Raw genomic sequence first — 18,016 nt, 5'->3', positions numbered from 1 at the left:
ATGGACTGAGCGATCCGTATCTAATAGCGTATTCGATTTACTGATTCGACCCGACTCCGAGTCAATAGTCTGTTCTGTTTAGCTGCAAAAGAAGAGTTAAATTACGTGTAAGAAATGCAGCTAAAAAGAACAGACTGTTGACTCGGAGTCGGGTCGAGTCAGTAATCGAATACGCTATAAGTAATGTATCAAATGTGGTCGACAATAATGAGAGAGAGGGACCGTGGGAGACGGTCAATCTCTTTCTCATTCTCTCTCCCATTACACCATTGAATGGAAAGAGATAGAAATGACCGTCTCCCACGGTCCCTCTCTCTCTCATCCCTATCGACCATTTTGACACACAGATCGCGCAGTCCATTCTCTATCTTTAGGTGCGTTCCGTATCGCGCATGATGCGCATGATGCATCCATTGTCCTTGTTTAACATTTGGTGAGCAACAAGGATAAACGACGCATTATGCGCATCATGCGAGAAACGGAACGCACCCTTTGACTTGACTCCTACTAGAGGGACTCTACCTTTCTGTGATTAGCTGCACAACAGGGTACATGAAAAGTATGTCTAGCATTACTTACACTGTCTTCAACTATCTCACACGTGTATAATCGAGTTGGCTACTCATCGGTCCCGATCCTGGTAAGTATACGATACGACTATAGAGAAATTAGAATACAATTAGATGTAGTGCAATACGGTATGCGATAAAGTAACGTGTATTTCTTTTATCTTTTAATTCTTAATAGTAATTAATATAAATATAAAACACATAATCTGCGTTCGGTTTTGCAAATCAAAGATATCTCTCATTCTATTCTCATCTTGTTCACTTTTTCATCTGAACACAAGACAGAACCCTGACAAAATAAAATTGATAGAGAATAATTGAGAACGATAATAAAATTTCTATCAATTTGTATCAGTTTCTATAAGTTTATATCATTTTCTATCGTCGGCCTCGCGAGCGTCACGATTAATATCGGATATGAATTCTCTCGTGTTTTATCGGGTTTTATAAGATTTGTACAAGATTCCTATAAGATTTGATTATTTTATTAAATAAAATCAAATTTTATATAAATTTGAATTTCTGCGTTAAAAATAAAACATGCATACGTGCCTTGAAAATAAAAATCGGAGTATAAGTCGAATGTAATGGGAGAGTAACAAAAGCGTAAACAAAACTTCTAGAAGGCGAAAATTGGAACAACAAAATATAAAAGAAGCATTTACGCTTCTTTTACATTTTGATGTTTTAATGTTCGCCTTCTAAAAGTTTTGTTTACTGTTACTCTCCCATTACATCCAATTTTTATTTTCATCAGGGTATTGGAACGAAAATATGCCTCATGTGTGTTCCACGTACGCGTTATTATATGGTACTTCTAACTTTTTTCATAATGGCATTGTCCCGAATTTCCGCGATTTTCCATCGTGTTTTCCAATGTTTCGAAGTTTGAACCCATATTGTTTCATCCTCGAGTTTTATCTCCTTTTTTTACTGCATAATATCGACCATGCCACGTATATACGTGGCTCGTCATGCTGCTTGCTTTTCTTTCTTTACATACACAGAAAAAAATGTTTAGTTGAATTAACTAAAATTCTGGTAGAAAATGAACGATCCAGATTTCTGATCTGGATCATTCTAATTAAACAAGATTTCCGGTTAAATCTATTAAAATTATAGTCGAAATAACCAACATTCAGGGCCACTTTCACCATCGTCGGTTTACTTAAGTCCGGATCTACAATAGGGTTTTAAGCCTTAAACCATAAGAAATGGGCGAATCACAGTCGCTTATTCTTCTCGGATTCGACTGTAATTGGTCAATTTCTTACGGCTTAAGGCTTAAAACACCTATTGTAGATCCGGAGTAAGGCCTTGGCACATAGAAAAATTTAAGACATAAGACGTAAGCAGTAAGGGTATATCCACACAACTTGCATAGCCGCATAAACATATACATAAAGAAAATTATCCAATTGCAGTTGTCTTTTAAAGTCGTACATAAAATGTGATTGGATAATTTTCTTTATGCATACGTTTATGCGGCTATGCAAGTTTGTGTGGATATACCTTAACGAAATCAACATGTTGGATTCGCTATTGCTTACGTATGATCTTACAAGGCCTGTTCTTTTTGGTTGAACTTTTGCACCAGTTCATCTTTCTTCCTTTTCTCTTTAGGAGGCAAGAAGAGGAAGAAAGATTAACTGGTGCAAAAGTTCAGCCAAAAAGAACAGGCCTACGGTCTCTATTGTGATTGGTCGATTCGCTTACTGCTTAAGTCTTACGCCTTAAATTTTTTTATATGCCATGGCCTTTAAACATCCTAATAAAGCCAGCAGCACACGATGCTTGTTTTCTTACTGGATTGCTAGCTGGATTAGATTCTTGCCATGGTATTGGCTGCGATGCTGACAGTGCCAGCATCGCAGCCAATACAGTGACAAGATTCTAATCCAGCTAGCAATCCAGCAAGAAAACAAGCATCGTGTGCCGCAGGCTAACTGTAATGAAATAGAAAGAGATATGAATAGTTCTATCTTTTTCTATTTCATTACAGTTACTAGGTTGCTTAAATAAACCGACAATAGTGAAAGTGGCCCTTTTAGTAGATTTAATCAGAAATCTAATAGATTTAACCAAATTCTGGATCGTTCATTTTTCACCAGAGTTCCAGTTAAGGGGATGTTTGATTGAGATTGATAGTACAGACTTTTTTAAATTCCAAATTCGATAATAGTGATATCTTTCATTTATTTCTTATACTTATTTATGTATATCGCTGTGTCTTGCTGAAACGCGTTTATCTGTCCTTGGATGCGGTCGAGTTGCGGCTACATTTTTTGATTGGTTAAGGCCTGGGCTACAATCAGTCGTATGTTGTGTACATACGCGTAACTTTCATTTTTCGTGTCGGCTATCGATGTCGGCTGCTGGGCATCGTTTGGATTGGTCAGGTCCCATCTTTTATGACTAACGACATCCGACAAGCGTCAGCCGACTTGATTGTAGACGAGGCCTAATTATTAAATTTCTATATTTGTTCGTGTCGTATGCTCCAACATGCTCCTGCCATAGCTCCTATTCACTCTAAAGTATTGTTCGTTTTGTCTCTTCGGAGCTGCTCGGGGTCGCTCCGAATGAACCCAGCGTACTTGAAATATAGGATTTACACTACGTACGATATCCGTTATTCGACATCTGACATTCATTTGTTGGATTCACATTGCATCCGATTTGCGTCGTACGACGCTCTGTAACCAATCAGAAAGCAGGATTCCGATGATACGAAGCAAAATCCTTCGGAATTCTGTTTTCTGATTGATTGCATAGCGTCGTACGACGCACATCGGATGCAGTGTTAATCCAATTTTACGATACGGATGTCGTAAATAGTGTGAATCCTACATTTCAAGTACGCTCAACGCTGGGTTCATTTGAAGCGATTTCGAGCAGCTCCTGAGAGACAAAACGAACAATGCTATTGCAATGCCATCTCTTATGGCTCCTGCACACAGAACGCGATAACGCTTGCCGCGCGGTGGAAGTTGGCACGACAGCCAATCAACATCTCGCTTGCTCGGAAGTAATAGTAAATAGATATATAATTTCCACCGCGCGACAAAAGTTGATCTCAATCCAACTTTTGTCGCGCGATGGAAGTTGCATTACATCATTTCTAGAAGTTTTGCAAAGTCGGGCCGACTTAAGAATATAGAATTATAGGCTGTAGTGCGACAATTTCCGCCGCAGAAACAATCACAAACGTTCCAACCGTAATTCGTGCGGAACGTTTGTGATTGGTTCCGCTCTCGTTTGACGTTACCACGGATCTACAATAGATGTTTTAAGCCGTTAGAAATTGACCAATTACAGTCGAATCCGAGAAGAATAAGCAACTGTGATTCGCCCATTTTTGATAGCTTAAGGGCCATTCCACATAAACTTGCAGAGCCGCATAATCATATGCATAAAGAAAATTATCTAATCACATTTCTGTCATAAAGACACTATGATTGGATGATTTTCTAAACTAGATGATTTTCTAAACTATAATTGGATGATTTTTTTTTATGCATATGTTTATGCGGCTATGCAAGTTTATGTGGAATGGCCCTAAGGCTTAAAACCCTATTGTAGATCCGGACTTATGCTATTCCGCTTTATGGGTAGATACCCAGGACACCCGTACATATTTATGGGTACACACTGCGTCGCATTTTCTCGCGCGGCAAGCGTTTCCACGTCCAATGTGCAGAAGCCATTAGATGAATTGAATCCGTATCATTGTAATATATAAATATATGGTTTTTTTTTTTTTTAGATATAAACGAAAAACCGACGGTGTAGATAGAGACAATACAAGATAGTAAAAATAAAATTGACAATTTAGGTTCTCCAAAATGGGTGGTAATGCTCCAATGGGTAAGTTATCCATGGTAGAAGGTTAACATAGGGTGCATTCGTTTAAGCAGTAGGTAACGCATCCTCTGCTTTCTTATCTGCTGGTCACATGACCTAAATTTACCTAATGAATTTCTGTATAAATAGCTGTTCGTACCGTATTGGATCGTATCTTCCAATAGAAAAACTGAGCTGGTTGAAAATTAAGGCCCAGGGACCTTATTCTTCAACAAATATCGCATACAGAAATAGCTATTCCGTATACAATCGATCAATCACACAATCGAGAAACTGTCATTTTCGTATGTAAAAATTATATACATATATGTGCTCAAAAATAGAGCACCAGTTTCACAACTCATGGGCTGCGTTCGGAAATATCACTTGAATGCCCCCGCGTGTCGTATTATCTTTGTTGTTCACTCAGTGTTAAACAAGGATAAGATGATACACGGAGACACCCGGGTGATGTTTTCGAACGCAGCCATGGTTAACTCTTAATTGAGATTCAACTTATTTCTCATCTCTTTCTAATATTAGAATTGAAAAGAGATGAAAAATAAGATGAACTTCGGTTAATTAAGAGTTAACCGTGAGTTATAAAATTAGGCCTAAATAAAAAATCCGAAAATATTAAATCAACCCCAAAATATTATAAAAATTTATTTATAAAAAGTTCATAATTCTTATGTACGTTGATATTTTCAATCTACATTCAAAAGATGTGAGTATTAGGTTAATCTGATCGCAAATTAGCAAACTTCGCACCTTTTCCATTATATATCTTACGTTACAATTATTTTCACTTTATAGTAGCATCGATTATTTCGACAAGTTCTTAACCTTTTTCATTTTTTAATATTTTAATAAAATTAATTTTTCGTAATACGCAATCAGCTATTAGGGGCTCCGCACAATAAAAGGAACAGGGAACAGAGAACAGAGAACAAGAATTTCAATCAGAAATCATGTATTGTGGAATACCCACTGCGTATTCCACATGATTTCTGATAGGTTGAAATTCTTGTTTTCTGTTCTGTTCCCTGTTCCTTTTATTGTGTGGAGCCCTTTACTGATCCCTTTTAAGGTGCCATTTTACATGCAAGCGTCGAGTGTCGAGCATCTGCGCAGAAGATTATGCGTAGGAGTTTCCAAACTCCTGCGCAATAATCTTCTGCATAGCTTTTTGACGCAAAATGGTAAATTATGGGAGATTATGTTCTCTGATATACACTACTATCCTAACATGTAATGCTGAAAATTAATATTTTTTTACATTATATAGTATCGATTCGATGTCGATTTCATTATCATTTCTGACTGGGAACTTTGGTGCATTTTTAGGTGCAGAATCGCTTAATCCTGAAGAATTATGTAAGAGGAAACGACTAGAATTGGTGATGACTTTGCATTTGTTGTCCCACGATCACCTTTACGAAGAGATAAAACATAGCGTAGAATGTTTTGTTAATGAAATGTTTTTTGATCACATGGTAAATTGCCTAAACTGCTGGCCGATATATCAAGCAAATAAGGACAAGATGAATTCTGTAAAACATCCAGATGCATATGAAAATTCAAATACAATTGCAGAAATATTATCTTTAATATGTCAGTATTTCGTGAATTAAAATAAAATGTCATTTAAAAGCTAACATAAAATAAAATAAAATTATTTCAAGGGATTGCCATTTGCTCCTTTGACATATTTAACAGTATACACTCGATTTTTATTTTTGCCATCCACTAAACATAAAACATGCAGGGGATGTTTTATTTCGGCAACAACACTGCAAATTTGAAATGTTACATAAACAAGTTTATAAATCGTTTCATAAATTTCAAAATAATATTTCAATTGTAACATTTACCTGCCGTTCCAAAAATGTTACATCTTGGCTGTTATTTCAATGATTTGGGATGTTAGAAAAGGAACAGGAATTAGATATTAAGATTTTAACCTATCAGAAACTGATTACATCGGAATACACGGTTTCTGATAGGTTGAAATCTTAATATCTAATTCTTGTTCCTCTATTGTGCGCAGGCCCTTAAGATCGCTTAGAACTTCTGACTTGCGGCTTATTGTAGAAGGCCTATAATGACCTTTATGGCCGCAGCACAGACTTTTGCATAAGGCATGACGCATAGTACATAAGCGAATCAACTAATCAGAAGCTTCCCTTTCCTCTCATTCTATGGAAAAGAAGAATTTCAATTGGTTGATTTTCTTATGCACTATGCATTATGCATTATGCAAGAGTCTGTGCTGCGGCCATAAACGTCACAGCACACACTCTTGCATAACGCATAATGCATAGTGCATAAAAGAATCGACCAATCAAAATTCTTCTTTTCCATGGAATGGGAGGAAAGGAAAGATTTTGATTAGTTGATTCGCTTATGCACTATGCGTTATGCAAAAGTGTGTGCTGCGGCCTTAACGCCGCAGCCATAGAGAATCGCGCGATTTGTGCTATTCATTTTACTATTATTTGATCATATTCGATTTTTTAATATTTTTTTTTATATTCATTACTACATATTTATTACTGTAAAATGAAGTAACTTTAATTTGATCTATTTTAAAAATATATATTGGCTGCGTTCAGCAGAATGTTTATATTTTGCAACTTTAGAAATTTTCTTAATTCGCGCTGATTGCATTATACTTTTAGATCTAGAAGAATGATCCTATTTCAGCAGGTAACATAAAATTATCGGTTGCAAAACTGTTGTTCTGTTGAACGCAGCCATCATTAAAATTTAGATCAAAGTTACTCCGATTTTGGTCTAATAATTAATCGAATTTTTAGATCTTATTAATTAAACTTTGACAATTCTTGAAATTTTAGATTTAGTGCCATTCAATTATGTATTTCTAATATTTTATCAAATTTTGAGAGTTTAAACATTCAGACGATAAGATTTAACAACGATTCTTGAAATTTAATATGTGTCACATTTCCATTAATTATTTTTTTCTAATATTTTATTTTTGAAAATATATTTTTGTAATTTGCAAGATATTGATTAAAGCAGTTAATTAACAACAGTTAATAAGGTCACTTAAATTTATTATGGTTAAATAAATATCAATCCTCGAATTACCGACATGAAAAAGTTATAAAAATAAATAAAGTTAGAGTAGTAAGACATAAGAAATCAAAATTGCAAGCATCACAATTTTATAAATTGTAATTATTGTAAATTCTATTTCGCTATATGTTATTCTTCTTTGCTTCTAATAGACAAATTCGATTATTCCGGTGTGAATCTCCCTTTAATAGCTCGCTAGTCGCTGATATCATCTTTGTGTTGCGGTCTTGCGGTATTGTCAGGTGTTGTTTCGCCGCTGTCTCGGCACATTAATTGTTGCATGCGAACGAACGGATTATTGCCGAGGATCGGGATGCCGATAATGAAATGACGTGCACAATCAACGTGATCGAGTAACGCGATGAGAGAACGATGATCTCAGCGTGCGGTTTGTCCCGTCGATGTCGATCACAAGAGGATGTAAATTCGCGCGCTCCGATCTAAATAAGGTTAGATTCACGAGATAGTTTTGGGTAGTTTGCAGTCGCGCGCCTTTAATCCCGCGAAATAAAATCATGTCATTTCATTCGGAGAGGACGAAAGTAGAAACCAACACGGTAAGTCGAGAAATGAAGGTTATATACATTGGCGTATACATATTGTTCTGGAGTAATAAGAGAAAGATTGTATATTGCATGTGTGGAAATTGGGATAAACTTTTGGAGATCTTTGTTTATTGCAGTTTTAATATTTTTATATCATTATATTGTTGAACGAGCTTTGTTTAAGTTCTACTTGCGCTGAACTACAAATAATAACACATATAAAGTCTCTCTCTGTGTTTGTACGTACATATTCTTGATGATCTGTTTTCTACGAAGTATTGTCCAACGTCAAGTCTATAGGTCTGTTCTTTTTTCATACTCTAGGACTGAACTTCTTGCACAGTTCATCCTTTTTCTTTTTACATCGGAGAGAAAAAGACAGAAGATAAACCGTGCAAGAAGTTCAGTCTTGGAATAAGGAAAAGAACAGACATAAAATTCTATTTAACTCTCCAATAAAAGGTAAAAAATCTTGGCTTTATATCTCAAACGGCTTCAAATTCAATTATGCAACTGTTGTTTTACAGGTGAACGACATGGATATCACATCGGACTTTACTCGCCTCAAGGTATCTGTATTGCAGAAGGCGTCGCGTATATCAGCAACTACAAAAGTGGATTGTATCACGATTGGGCCTCAATCTACGCTGTATGAAGAAGATTCTAACAAAGCGGACAACATTGAGAATGAGCAAAATTCCTGTAACATTAAAAGTCCACAGAGAACTATTACTAGTCCCAAACACAACATGGTGGCTACTTCAAACGGCATTCATTTCTCAGTCAATAAGATTGATGCGGAGAGTGAACTGCAAAGAAAAGAAGAAGTCTGGGTATCTTGATTGCTATGACGTCATATGATACATATATTGATTAAATATTCATCTTAATATTATTTTTAATTAAATTTATACATAGACGTACTCATTTCAGTCAAGGGGATGCCAACATTCATATCTTTACACACACAAACACATACTTATTAAAATACTTGTATGAAGTCTTTGCGAATCTTCAGCAAACTTTCTTGCGAATAACACATGAGCCATGCATTGGCAATAAGCGTTTAATTTTTCATAAAAATGACTTTCATAATTTAGAAATTGCTAATTGTTTCTCTTTGCCAAAATTCAGGGGAAGCAAGCATCTCCATGTCCTTTGAGTTTGTATTTTTTATATAATTTTATTATTAAATAAATGATATGAAAAATTCTATGAGTTTGTCTGTGAGTAGTAATTTGAAATAAATATAATTTTGGTTAATTATTAACAAAATGTATAAACAATTAATATAGTAGACTTTGAATAGATGATAATTTGAGATGAATGTTTAACTCTAATGAAATTCTTTGTTGAAGATGATATTAAAAACACAATGTCACACCTGCTATCACATATACATTGGTACCTTCTATCGTTATTTCTTCATTTGTGTGTATTGCAGAAAGTAATAGATCGTCGCATTCAGCATATGAACGAGAATGCTCGGGTAATTCAGGAACAAATGGCAAATTCGCGCTCATCGATGGCACGTGAACGCGAACGCCGGAGTGAGGAGAAGTTGGCGTATTTCTTAGCTGAAGAGGAACGGTTGGCGGAGCAGGAAGAGATCAAGAGGCGACATGAGCAACAATTGCAGGCACAGCGCGCTCAAGAGCAAAAAGAAAAGCTTGAACGAGAGATGGAGGAATATCGAAGAAGAATGAAAGAAAAGGAAAGATTGATCAAGACTGTGTCAGTTCATCGGAATCAGTTCACGGCCAAGTACTGTGACCTCGTGGCATTATCCAAGACCTGCAAAGACCAGCAAGCGTTCAGTGTGATATTTACCGCACAAAGCACGACGATAAGAGATGTGTTCCAACGAATCGAAGCTATAGATGAGAAAATCAGAGTAATTATCGAAAAAAAAAAGAAAAACTTTGTGTTGTAAGAAAAAATATAAAATTAAATATTTTTCTTAAATACTGATTGTATTTACTAACAAAAAAGAGATAATCATGAATTTTTATAGATTTTTTTCCAGAACATTCTATAGATGTTATATAATACTTGTTTAATAATTGATAAATGACGGATATTTTTGTCTGCTTTATAGAATGGAGAATTGGTAGCTGCAGATGAAAATCTTATTGAGGGTTTGGTTTGCCACTTCAGTGATATATTAAATGTATTTTATATAGAAACAGGTTTGTGAATTTTCTTGTAGACAGTTATGTTTCTTTTATCTCAAACTTGTGTTAAATATACTTTGTTACACATTGTAGAAAAAATAAATGCTCAATATGAAGCGGAATTAGCTCGAAAAGCGCAAGTTGCAAGCTTGATACAGCCAGTCGAAGAGACAGACAATGTTCCAGTTAATAATGCAATACCTTGTCAACAGCCAAATGAAAGCAATGTTGTGGAAAACAAAGAAGATGATAGTTCCAATGCGATAACGAATCAAGAAGTAGTAGTTACATCAGTTAACGAAGTAGTCGCACCATCTGTATCTGATTCTCAGTTAGAAGAAACGACTAAAAATTCTGCATGTAAAAAAGGTGATTAAGATCTCTAAAAGCATATAAGACGCATTTGAAGTATTTAAATTAATAATGTATACATATATATATTTGCAATTTTATTCCGTTTTATATCTACTTTACATTCATATCTTGACGATCTGATTAAATCTAATATAATTTAATTTTTTATCTAAGTTTAGATTTCTAACTAAACAGATTAATTAATTAATTTATAATATTATAAATTTGTAGACGATCCCTTTGAGTATATCGACCAGGAATCGTTCGATATTTACATCAGGAGCCATCAATTCTTGAAGCATTATAGAGAAACTTGCAAGGATTTTTTACAATCGCCTGCAACAAAGAAATTTCGCTTCGAGTGTCAAAAGGCGATCAATATCCCTGTAAACGCGATTTCTGGTGTAAGCGAGCAACACTTGAGAGACAAATATGACAGACTACAGAATCTTTTGACTGGAAAATTGTTACCTAACGTGACACATCATCCACAAGGAGTAATTTTCTGTAAAAACCATCTGGCGAAAAAGATAGTTGTACGTATCTTTTTAAAATGTATAACTACAGGAGAATATATTTATGAGTTGATTATGATCGATCTCTATTTTTTTTTAATTTAGAAGCGAAAATTTATTGAATAAAAATAAAATTATGTTAAAGTTAATCTAATTTATAAATAAATTTTTTTGCTATTAGATTAAATATATTTTGTTTTTTAAATAAATTTACGATCAATATTATATGAATTCTTAGAGCCAAGGCGAGACTTTGGTGTCTAGCAAACCAGAAATGGCATTCCCTGTGGCGATGATTGTTGTGGCTCTTTGGAACGAGCATCCAGACTTTGGTGAACTATTTCTGGCGCATCTTCACGAGGCATGTCCATTCACCATACCAGTTTTTCTACAGCAACAAGAGGGTCAGTCCAATGAGGATTATTACAAATCTCTTGGCTGCAAATATTCTGAAGATGGCACCGTCGAAAAGCAAGATAAATTCCTAAAGAGGATGTCGGGATTGATCAGATTGTATGCGTCGATTACCGTCACGAAACAGCGGAAGAGTGTTACCAAAATTCATCCTTACGGTCTTCAGCATTCTTGGAGATGGCTGGCCGCCGTTTTGAATATTGGTAAGAAACTTACATATAATAAAATGTAAATATTAATGTTCTGCATTAAAAATAAATCGCTAGAATAAAAATATTTAAAAAATATATAAAAGCAAGACGTGTAGAAAAATAGAAGTAAAGTCTTTACAATATATAAAGGTATAAATATCATATAAGAAAAATTTATGTTTTTACTTTTCAGAACCACGAGCCGATATTTGTGATTTGTGCGCGACTTTAATACTGGATATGCTTGAGGTTGCCGGTAATGTGCTGTGGACCGCCTACCCGAAACAGTTTTATAAGTTGCTGACGCTGTTGATGGAACAGTATTTTCCGCGAATGCGTCATGTCGCGGGCGGTGGTGGCGGGCCTCTAGTACGGCTGGAGGAGTTTCTAAACAACGCCCTGTCAACTGGGTTTATACGTCTCGCCGATGGGATGCTTCCGCCAAACTTTTTGTGATCTTCCGTGAGATTATCCCGATGACGTAGTGACTTAAACGTAGGCTAAAATTTACCACGAGTCTAGCATGGGCTAAGAAATATATTTGAATTGTTTCGAACATACGAAAGTATTGATGATAACAGAAGTTTCAAATTGTTTCGAGTTTCTTGAAACAAGACGATTTTACACATTTTGAAAAAATTGTGAGTTTCAGAAAAAAAATTAAATTTCCAAAATTCAATTATACAAAAAAAAAGTAAAAAATCACGAAACGAATTTTTCCAAAAATTATGAAAAATTTGACGAGTTTTATATTTGTTAAAATTTGTTATTTTTCACAAATTTATCGAAATTTATGAAAAATATGAACTAAAAGTAATGAACTGATGAAACGATTCTAAATTTTAGTTGCGAGCAGAATTATTTGAAAAAAAAAAAATTAAGTATCCATCAGAATGTAAATCTCACCGAATTGTTTATATCGTATTATTTATATCGGGAGTTCTTCTAGACGAATTTTACAATTTACAAAGCGAATTTTGATAGTATTTTACGCACTATGTGAATCGATTTGGAATAAATTGAAAAGTGTGTTATCGCGGAAAAGAGCAAAAAATGGGATGAGAGAGAGGGGGGAGGAGAAAGGGAGAGGGAGGGGGGGGAGAGAGAGAGAGAGAGAGAGAGAGAGAGAGAGAGAGAGAAAATGAGTGGGAGAGAAAGCTAGAGAGAATCTTTTTTCTAACACAAATCATATATATATATGTGTGTGTGTGTGTGTGTGTGTGTGTGTGTGTGTGTGTGTGTGTGTCTTTGTATAAATGAAGAATAAATTTGTGAATTATATTTATTTAAATTTAATAAAATACCACATGTTATATTCAAGCAAAAAAGAGAATTCATTTATAAATGTATATATGTATAAAACGATAAAAGACAGAAGTAAAGAATAAATAATGTAAAATAATTTTAATAGTAGGGCACATTAGTGTCTACGCACTTTTTATCAGCCAGATTGTAGTAATCCATAGAGTTCTTGGCAAAACCTATGACGCCATAGGGCAACAGTCTCTCCAGCCATTCCTCATTTTTATCTATGTTTAATAGATAGGCTGTAAGTTTTTCGACCAGTTGATTCTCTGAATAAAATGAGAAAAATATGTTAACAAAGAGAAATAAAACGAAGAAAAGTTTAAAGCACGCACAGAACGTCTATCTCGTAGATATTTTTTTCTTTGCTTTATTTTTTCCGATTTTAATAGATTGAAAAAATCTTTTCTTTTTATTTTACACATAATGCTATTTATCTTTATTTCATTTATTTAAAAAGTTTTTATTTTAATTTTCGAAGTATTTTTTAATAAATAATTACATATACTTCTATATGATTTTTTCAATGAAAACAGATTATATTCCACAAGATCCTTCTAGCATTTTTCGACAATATCTATTTTCACAATATAATATAGGTATATAATCATAGATTAATATACCTAGTGTATTTTTTATCATAATGCGGTAGGGCGGCAAAGGTCCCAGGCTGGTGAGGATGTGAAGAGAATCCACACCGGGTACGTTGTACTTGTTACATTTTATCGTCATTGAGTCCAGAATCCCCACTTCCGTCTGCTTACTGGCGACCATTTCCAGTACTTCGAGTTGCGTCCTAGCCTCTGAATTGAAAAGGTAATTGAAAAAAAACTTTGTATCTACTATTCAAAAGGATTTCGATTCATTGGTAAGATACGATAGACAAAGCAAATATTATTTAACACTTTCGCTCAACAATATTTCGTTTACTATTGTTATTTCTTCAATTTGGCATTCTTTTTTGACATTTTTTTATGCATCTCTATAATGAGGATCTTAACGAAACGAACATACAACTGATAGATTTACATATAGTTGATATAATTAATAATCATCAATTATATAGATAAAATACTTTCAACTAACCAAGTATATTGCCAAAAAATATCATGTTTTCGCCTTTCAAGTGCAAATAATTAAGGAGTAATCCAGCGGCGGAGAATTGGTGTTGTATGGTATTATTCGAGACAGCGCATCTATATCCTCGCAAATCCATGATATTCTGCAGTTAATAAATGATTGTGTATTTTAAAATTATTTGAGAGAATGTACATCTTATAATTATTATTTTTAAATAAATACAAATTTTAATGATACATAAAATTAAACTATATTAATTATAGACTAAGGAATAAGAAAAATGATTAAAAATTGCTAAATTCATTTACTTGAATATGCGGAGCACGATCCTTTGTGACGATTACATCGGCGTACACGCTGGCTGACTTATCTTTATTTAAACGATGATCAAAAACAAAGCTTGCGGGTAAGAGTACACCGTCTTTCCATGTTTCGGCCGCGGGCAAGATAACTGCAGAAATAAGTTAAAAGATAAAATTTTTATTTTTTTATTAGTATTGTTTTATATTTTTTAATAGGATGCACTTTTCTCTCCGTCGGTAGTGAACAAACAAAGTTCGTAAGCTAGTGCCTTGAAATAAAAAACTATCGTAGTTAAACACCACAAAGCGATGTTTAAGGATACATATTTAAAGAAAAGACGTTGAAGAAAAATAATACGTAATTGACCTTCAGATGTATTTATAAAATCCTTCGTTTATATTTTAGAATAATAAAATCTTTCTTGAGAAATATATTTAGGCGTACCTATATCGGCGACTTCCGTAGCGATAGGTCGATTGTTTCTGCACTCGTGCAACAAGACAACTGGCTTCTTCGTGACAACTTCGATCATTTCTGCAAACATTTCGAAGAGCCCAATCGGCAGTGAGGGCACTAAATGGTGCGTTGCCAGGACCAAATGATGTTCTTGGAAGTTCGGTCTTGACATAGGTGGCCAGAATTTACGTGCATTAACCACGTCTCGAGCTAATTCCTTCGTTAAATGTTCAAGATTTTAGTCAACTCCTATCTTAACCGTATTTTATTTTAATTTTGTGAATAACATTTATTTAAGAAATTTAATTGAATTTATTCTGAGAAAGAAAACTTAGATTTCAGAATAAGAATTATAAAATTATGTAAACGAAATTTTTGGCATAGCTATTATTGGATGATTTAAATTTATGAAACAATCGAAATAAATTCTTTAAATTTATTTAACTCTTTCAAGCTAATTTTTAAAATATAAATTAATATTTTGAAAAATTTTAAATTTCAAAAAGTAAATATTCATAAATTACGTTTTTGAAATAAATTATTAAAATTTATAAAACACTATTAAGAGAGAAAATATTAAGTTAAAACTTACAACTTTTTCGATAACGGGTATCGTTACTATCTTGACAGTATCATCTGATTCCGTAGAATCTTCTTCGAGAAGACCTTCTTCAAGATCTTTTACAAGAGGACATTTTTCAAGAAGACTTTCTTTAAGAAGACCTTCTTCAACCTGACTTTTTTCAAGCTTAATGAAATTGTTTAAATCGTCCTTCTCTTTCTCATCTAACTTGTAGTCATCAACTACAATAGAGGATGTACTAGTGAGCTCGTCATCTATAGTAGTGGACTCATCATCTATAGAAGTGGATTCATCATCTATAGTAGTGGACTCATCATCTACAAGTTTTGGTCTGCTATGTATTAATAGTTTCTTCGTTTCATCACTTGTTATGGGAATGGCCGGTATAGAACCACACTTTAAGCATGATTCTGTATTTCCATATATCTCATCGATTTTGGTATTGCACGTTGGACATTTTTTTGACATTTCAGCTTCCTCTGTTTTGTTGGAGGTGAAAGATTCGGACGTAGTCTGGACTTCCTGAGAACTCTCGGGCATTTCTGCAACGTTTGGATCTTCAAAAGTTTCACTTGTAATATGGGTGAACCCTCCGTCCGCTTCGGTCCTATTCTTGGGCATTAGGCACACTTTTGCAACTTGTGGAATTTCGGGAGTCTCAAGCTTGATGGACTCTTCAGATGTAGTCTTAAGCGTTTGGCATACCTTTGCAGCTTCCAGAATTTCAGGAGCCTTAATTTCGATGGACCCTTCGGACGTAGTTTTGAGCATTTCGGGCATTTGGAATATTCTTGCAGCTTTTGGAATTTCAGGAGTCTCAAACTCGATGGACCCTTCGGACGTAGTCTTGGGCATTTGGAACATTTTTGCTTTTGGAATTTCAGAAGCCTCCAGCTTGGTGGACTCTTTCGATGTAATCTTGTGCATTTCTGGAACTTTACGATACTCAGATTTGTCGGAAGCGTGCGTTTCGGATGTGATCTTCGGCATTTCGCATACTTCTGGAAATTTATGATCAGTTTTGCTGGAAGTGGAAATTTTTGACGTAATGTTAGGCTTTTGGCATACTTTGGAAGTCTCAGGTTGCTGTTTTGTTTTGGATATTTGGCATTCTTCTTCTATAGCTTCAGAATTGTCAGGCTTGCTGGAGATAGACAATTCGGTTATAGTCTTGGATATTTGACATGTTTCTGTAGCTTTAGGTTCCTTAGGTTTATTGGGAGTAGAGATTTTAGACGTAATTCTGGTACTTTGCAAAGTTTCTGTCTTAAGCTTTTCTGTTAATATCTCCACTTTCTTCTTGGATTCTTCCATCGATTTCTTGTGTTGCTCTAGTTTCTTTGCGTTTTTTTGCTTTTCCAATGCCCTCAATTTCTCGTCAAATTCCTGAGATTCAGTTTTCCTCTCGCTCATTTTCGTGAATACCGAAGAAGCACTGCGCCGACACAAGAATCCCGAAAACAAAAGGACGGTGTGAGAAGCAACGGGAGATTCTCTTGCAAGACACGTTTCAAATCGATTGCAAAGCAGTTTTAAACTGTCGATCGGCGGAGAGGTCGAGTTCGATTATGATCCTTCAAGACGGGTATGTGTATGTCACTGTTTATCGTCAGTCGTTGGTCGCGTGACAACTGCGTGTATCACGGGAATGACGATACTGCTCCACTGTGTAAGCGATACCGGTCTTGCCTGAGGTCGCGATAGGTCTGTAAATTTTATTTTCCTCTTCTTTTCTTCTCAACAATATTCTCTCCCACTTACAGTACAGTTTATTAAACACACGTTTAATAATACACAAGATGCCCCCGAAGTGCTCGACTTTCAACGATATCTAAAGGTCAAAGTCAGAAAGAGAGAATTTAATTTAAATTGTGTCTGTAAAAAGATACGAAATATATCGTTCCCCTCGGCAAACAAATAATTCAAAAATTATATGTATCAATTAAAAAAATATAATTAAGTAAATAAGGAAAGTTAACTTGCACATATTTATCGTCCTTCACTTATTATTAGCGTCTTTCGGTCCCCATATTGAATTTTGATTCGACTTTATTATTAATTAAGAGCCATTCACGCAAAAAAATATTTTACTGATCCAACTAGAATTATAACTGCTTTTTGTATCTGATTATGTATCATTATAAGAAAATTATGTATCATATACATAATAGAATTTATAGCACAAATCTAAATTCTATCTTTGTCTATATGATTGGATGTAATACCACAGTGAGAGAAATAACAATGGAATCGATATCGAATCGACGTCGATTCCATTGTCATTTCTCACTGGGACATATCCAATATAGCAGTACTTGCTTATCTATTTTAGCTATTTTTTGCATTGAGAGAAAGTATTTTGTTAATTTAGCAAGCCACCAGTACCTTTAACCGGTGATCGATAAATATGTGACAACAAATTTTGTTATTGTGATTGTTACTAGTCTACTATACCAATCAATTATTAGTAACAGAAGTAAACTATATAGAATCTAACCTATCTTTTAGATAGACTTTAGGCTCGTTTACATAGAATTCGTAGATGATCGTGGAGTCTTAAGTCATAGGAAATCGACCAAGCA

General features: G+C 34.6%; 2 protein-coding genes and 1 long non-coding RNA gene across 4 annotated transcripts; 2 read left to right on the top strand and 1 right to left on the bottom strand.

The window, feature by feature from the left end:
- The first annotated feature begins 587 nt into the window (after positions 1–587).
- Positions 588–5,851, top strand: LOC108759891 (uncharacterized). Its single transcript, XR_001940057.1, has 3 exons — positions 588–640; positions 4,336–4,436; positions 5,760–5,851. It is a non-coding gene; the product is annotated as an uncharacterized LOC108759891 (long non-coding RNA).
- A 1,896-nt stretch (positions 5,852–7,747) lies between these two features.
- On the top strand, positions 7,748–12,353 carry Gle1 (Gle1 RNA export mediator). 2 transcript variants are annotated; one of them, XM_018505534.1, is made up of 8 exons: positions 7,748–7,963; positions 8,587–8,892; positions 9,504–9,953; positions 10,158–10,248; positions 10,327–10,602; positions 10,819–11,123; positions 11,341–11,719; positions 11,901–12,353. In XM_018505534.1, exons 1-8 carry the CDS (start codon positions 7,916–7,918, stop codon positions 12,161–12,163), a joined length of 2,118 nt encoding a protein of 705 aa, XP_018361036.1. In that variant the 5' UTR covers positions 7,748–7,915; the 3' UTR covers positions 12,164–12,353. The 2 variants fall into 2 exon arrangements, with proteins under 2 accessions (XP_018361036.1, XP_018361037.1); XM_018505535.1 differs by having other exon boundaries at positions 7,748–8,071.
- Positions 12,354–12,967: 614 nt separating this feature from the next.
- LOC108759957 (uncharacterized) lies at positions 12,968–16,982 on the bottom strand. The gene is made up of 6 exons (XM_018505701.1): positions 15,444–16,982; positions 14,840–15,068; positions 14,401–14,543; positions 14,099–14,234; positions 13,636–13,815; positions 12,968–13,281 (listed from the first exon to the last, which is right to left on the bottom strand). Exons 1-6 carry the CDS (start codon positions 16,845–16,847, stop codon positions 13,112–13,114), a joined length of 2,262 nt encoding a protein of 753 aa, XP_018361203.1. The 5' UTR covers positions 16,848–16,982; the 3' UTR covers positions 12,968–13,111.
- Between the last annotated feature and the right edge of the window lie 1,034 nt (positions 16,983–18,016).

This window comes from Trachymyrmex cornetzi, unplaced genomic scaffold (genome assembly GCF_001594075.2).
Source record: "Trachymyrmex cornetzi isolate Tcor2-1 unplaced genomic scaffold, Tcor1.1 scaffold21, whole genome shotgun sequence".
Classification (NCBI taxonomy): domain Eukaryota; kingdom Metazoa; phylum Arthropoda; class Insecta; order Hymenoptera; family Formicidae; genus Trachymyrmex; species Trachymyrmex cornetzi.
Note: the sequence above shows the minus strand (reverse complement) of the source record. Positions and strands in the feature narration are given on the sequence as shown.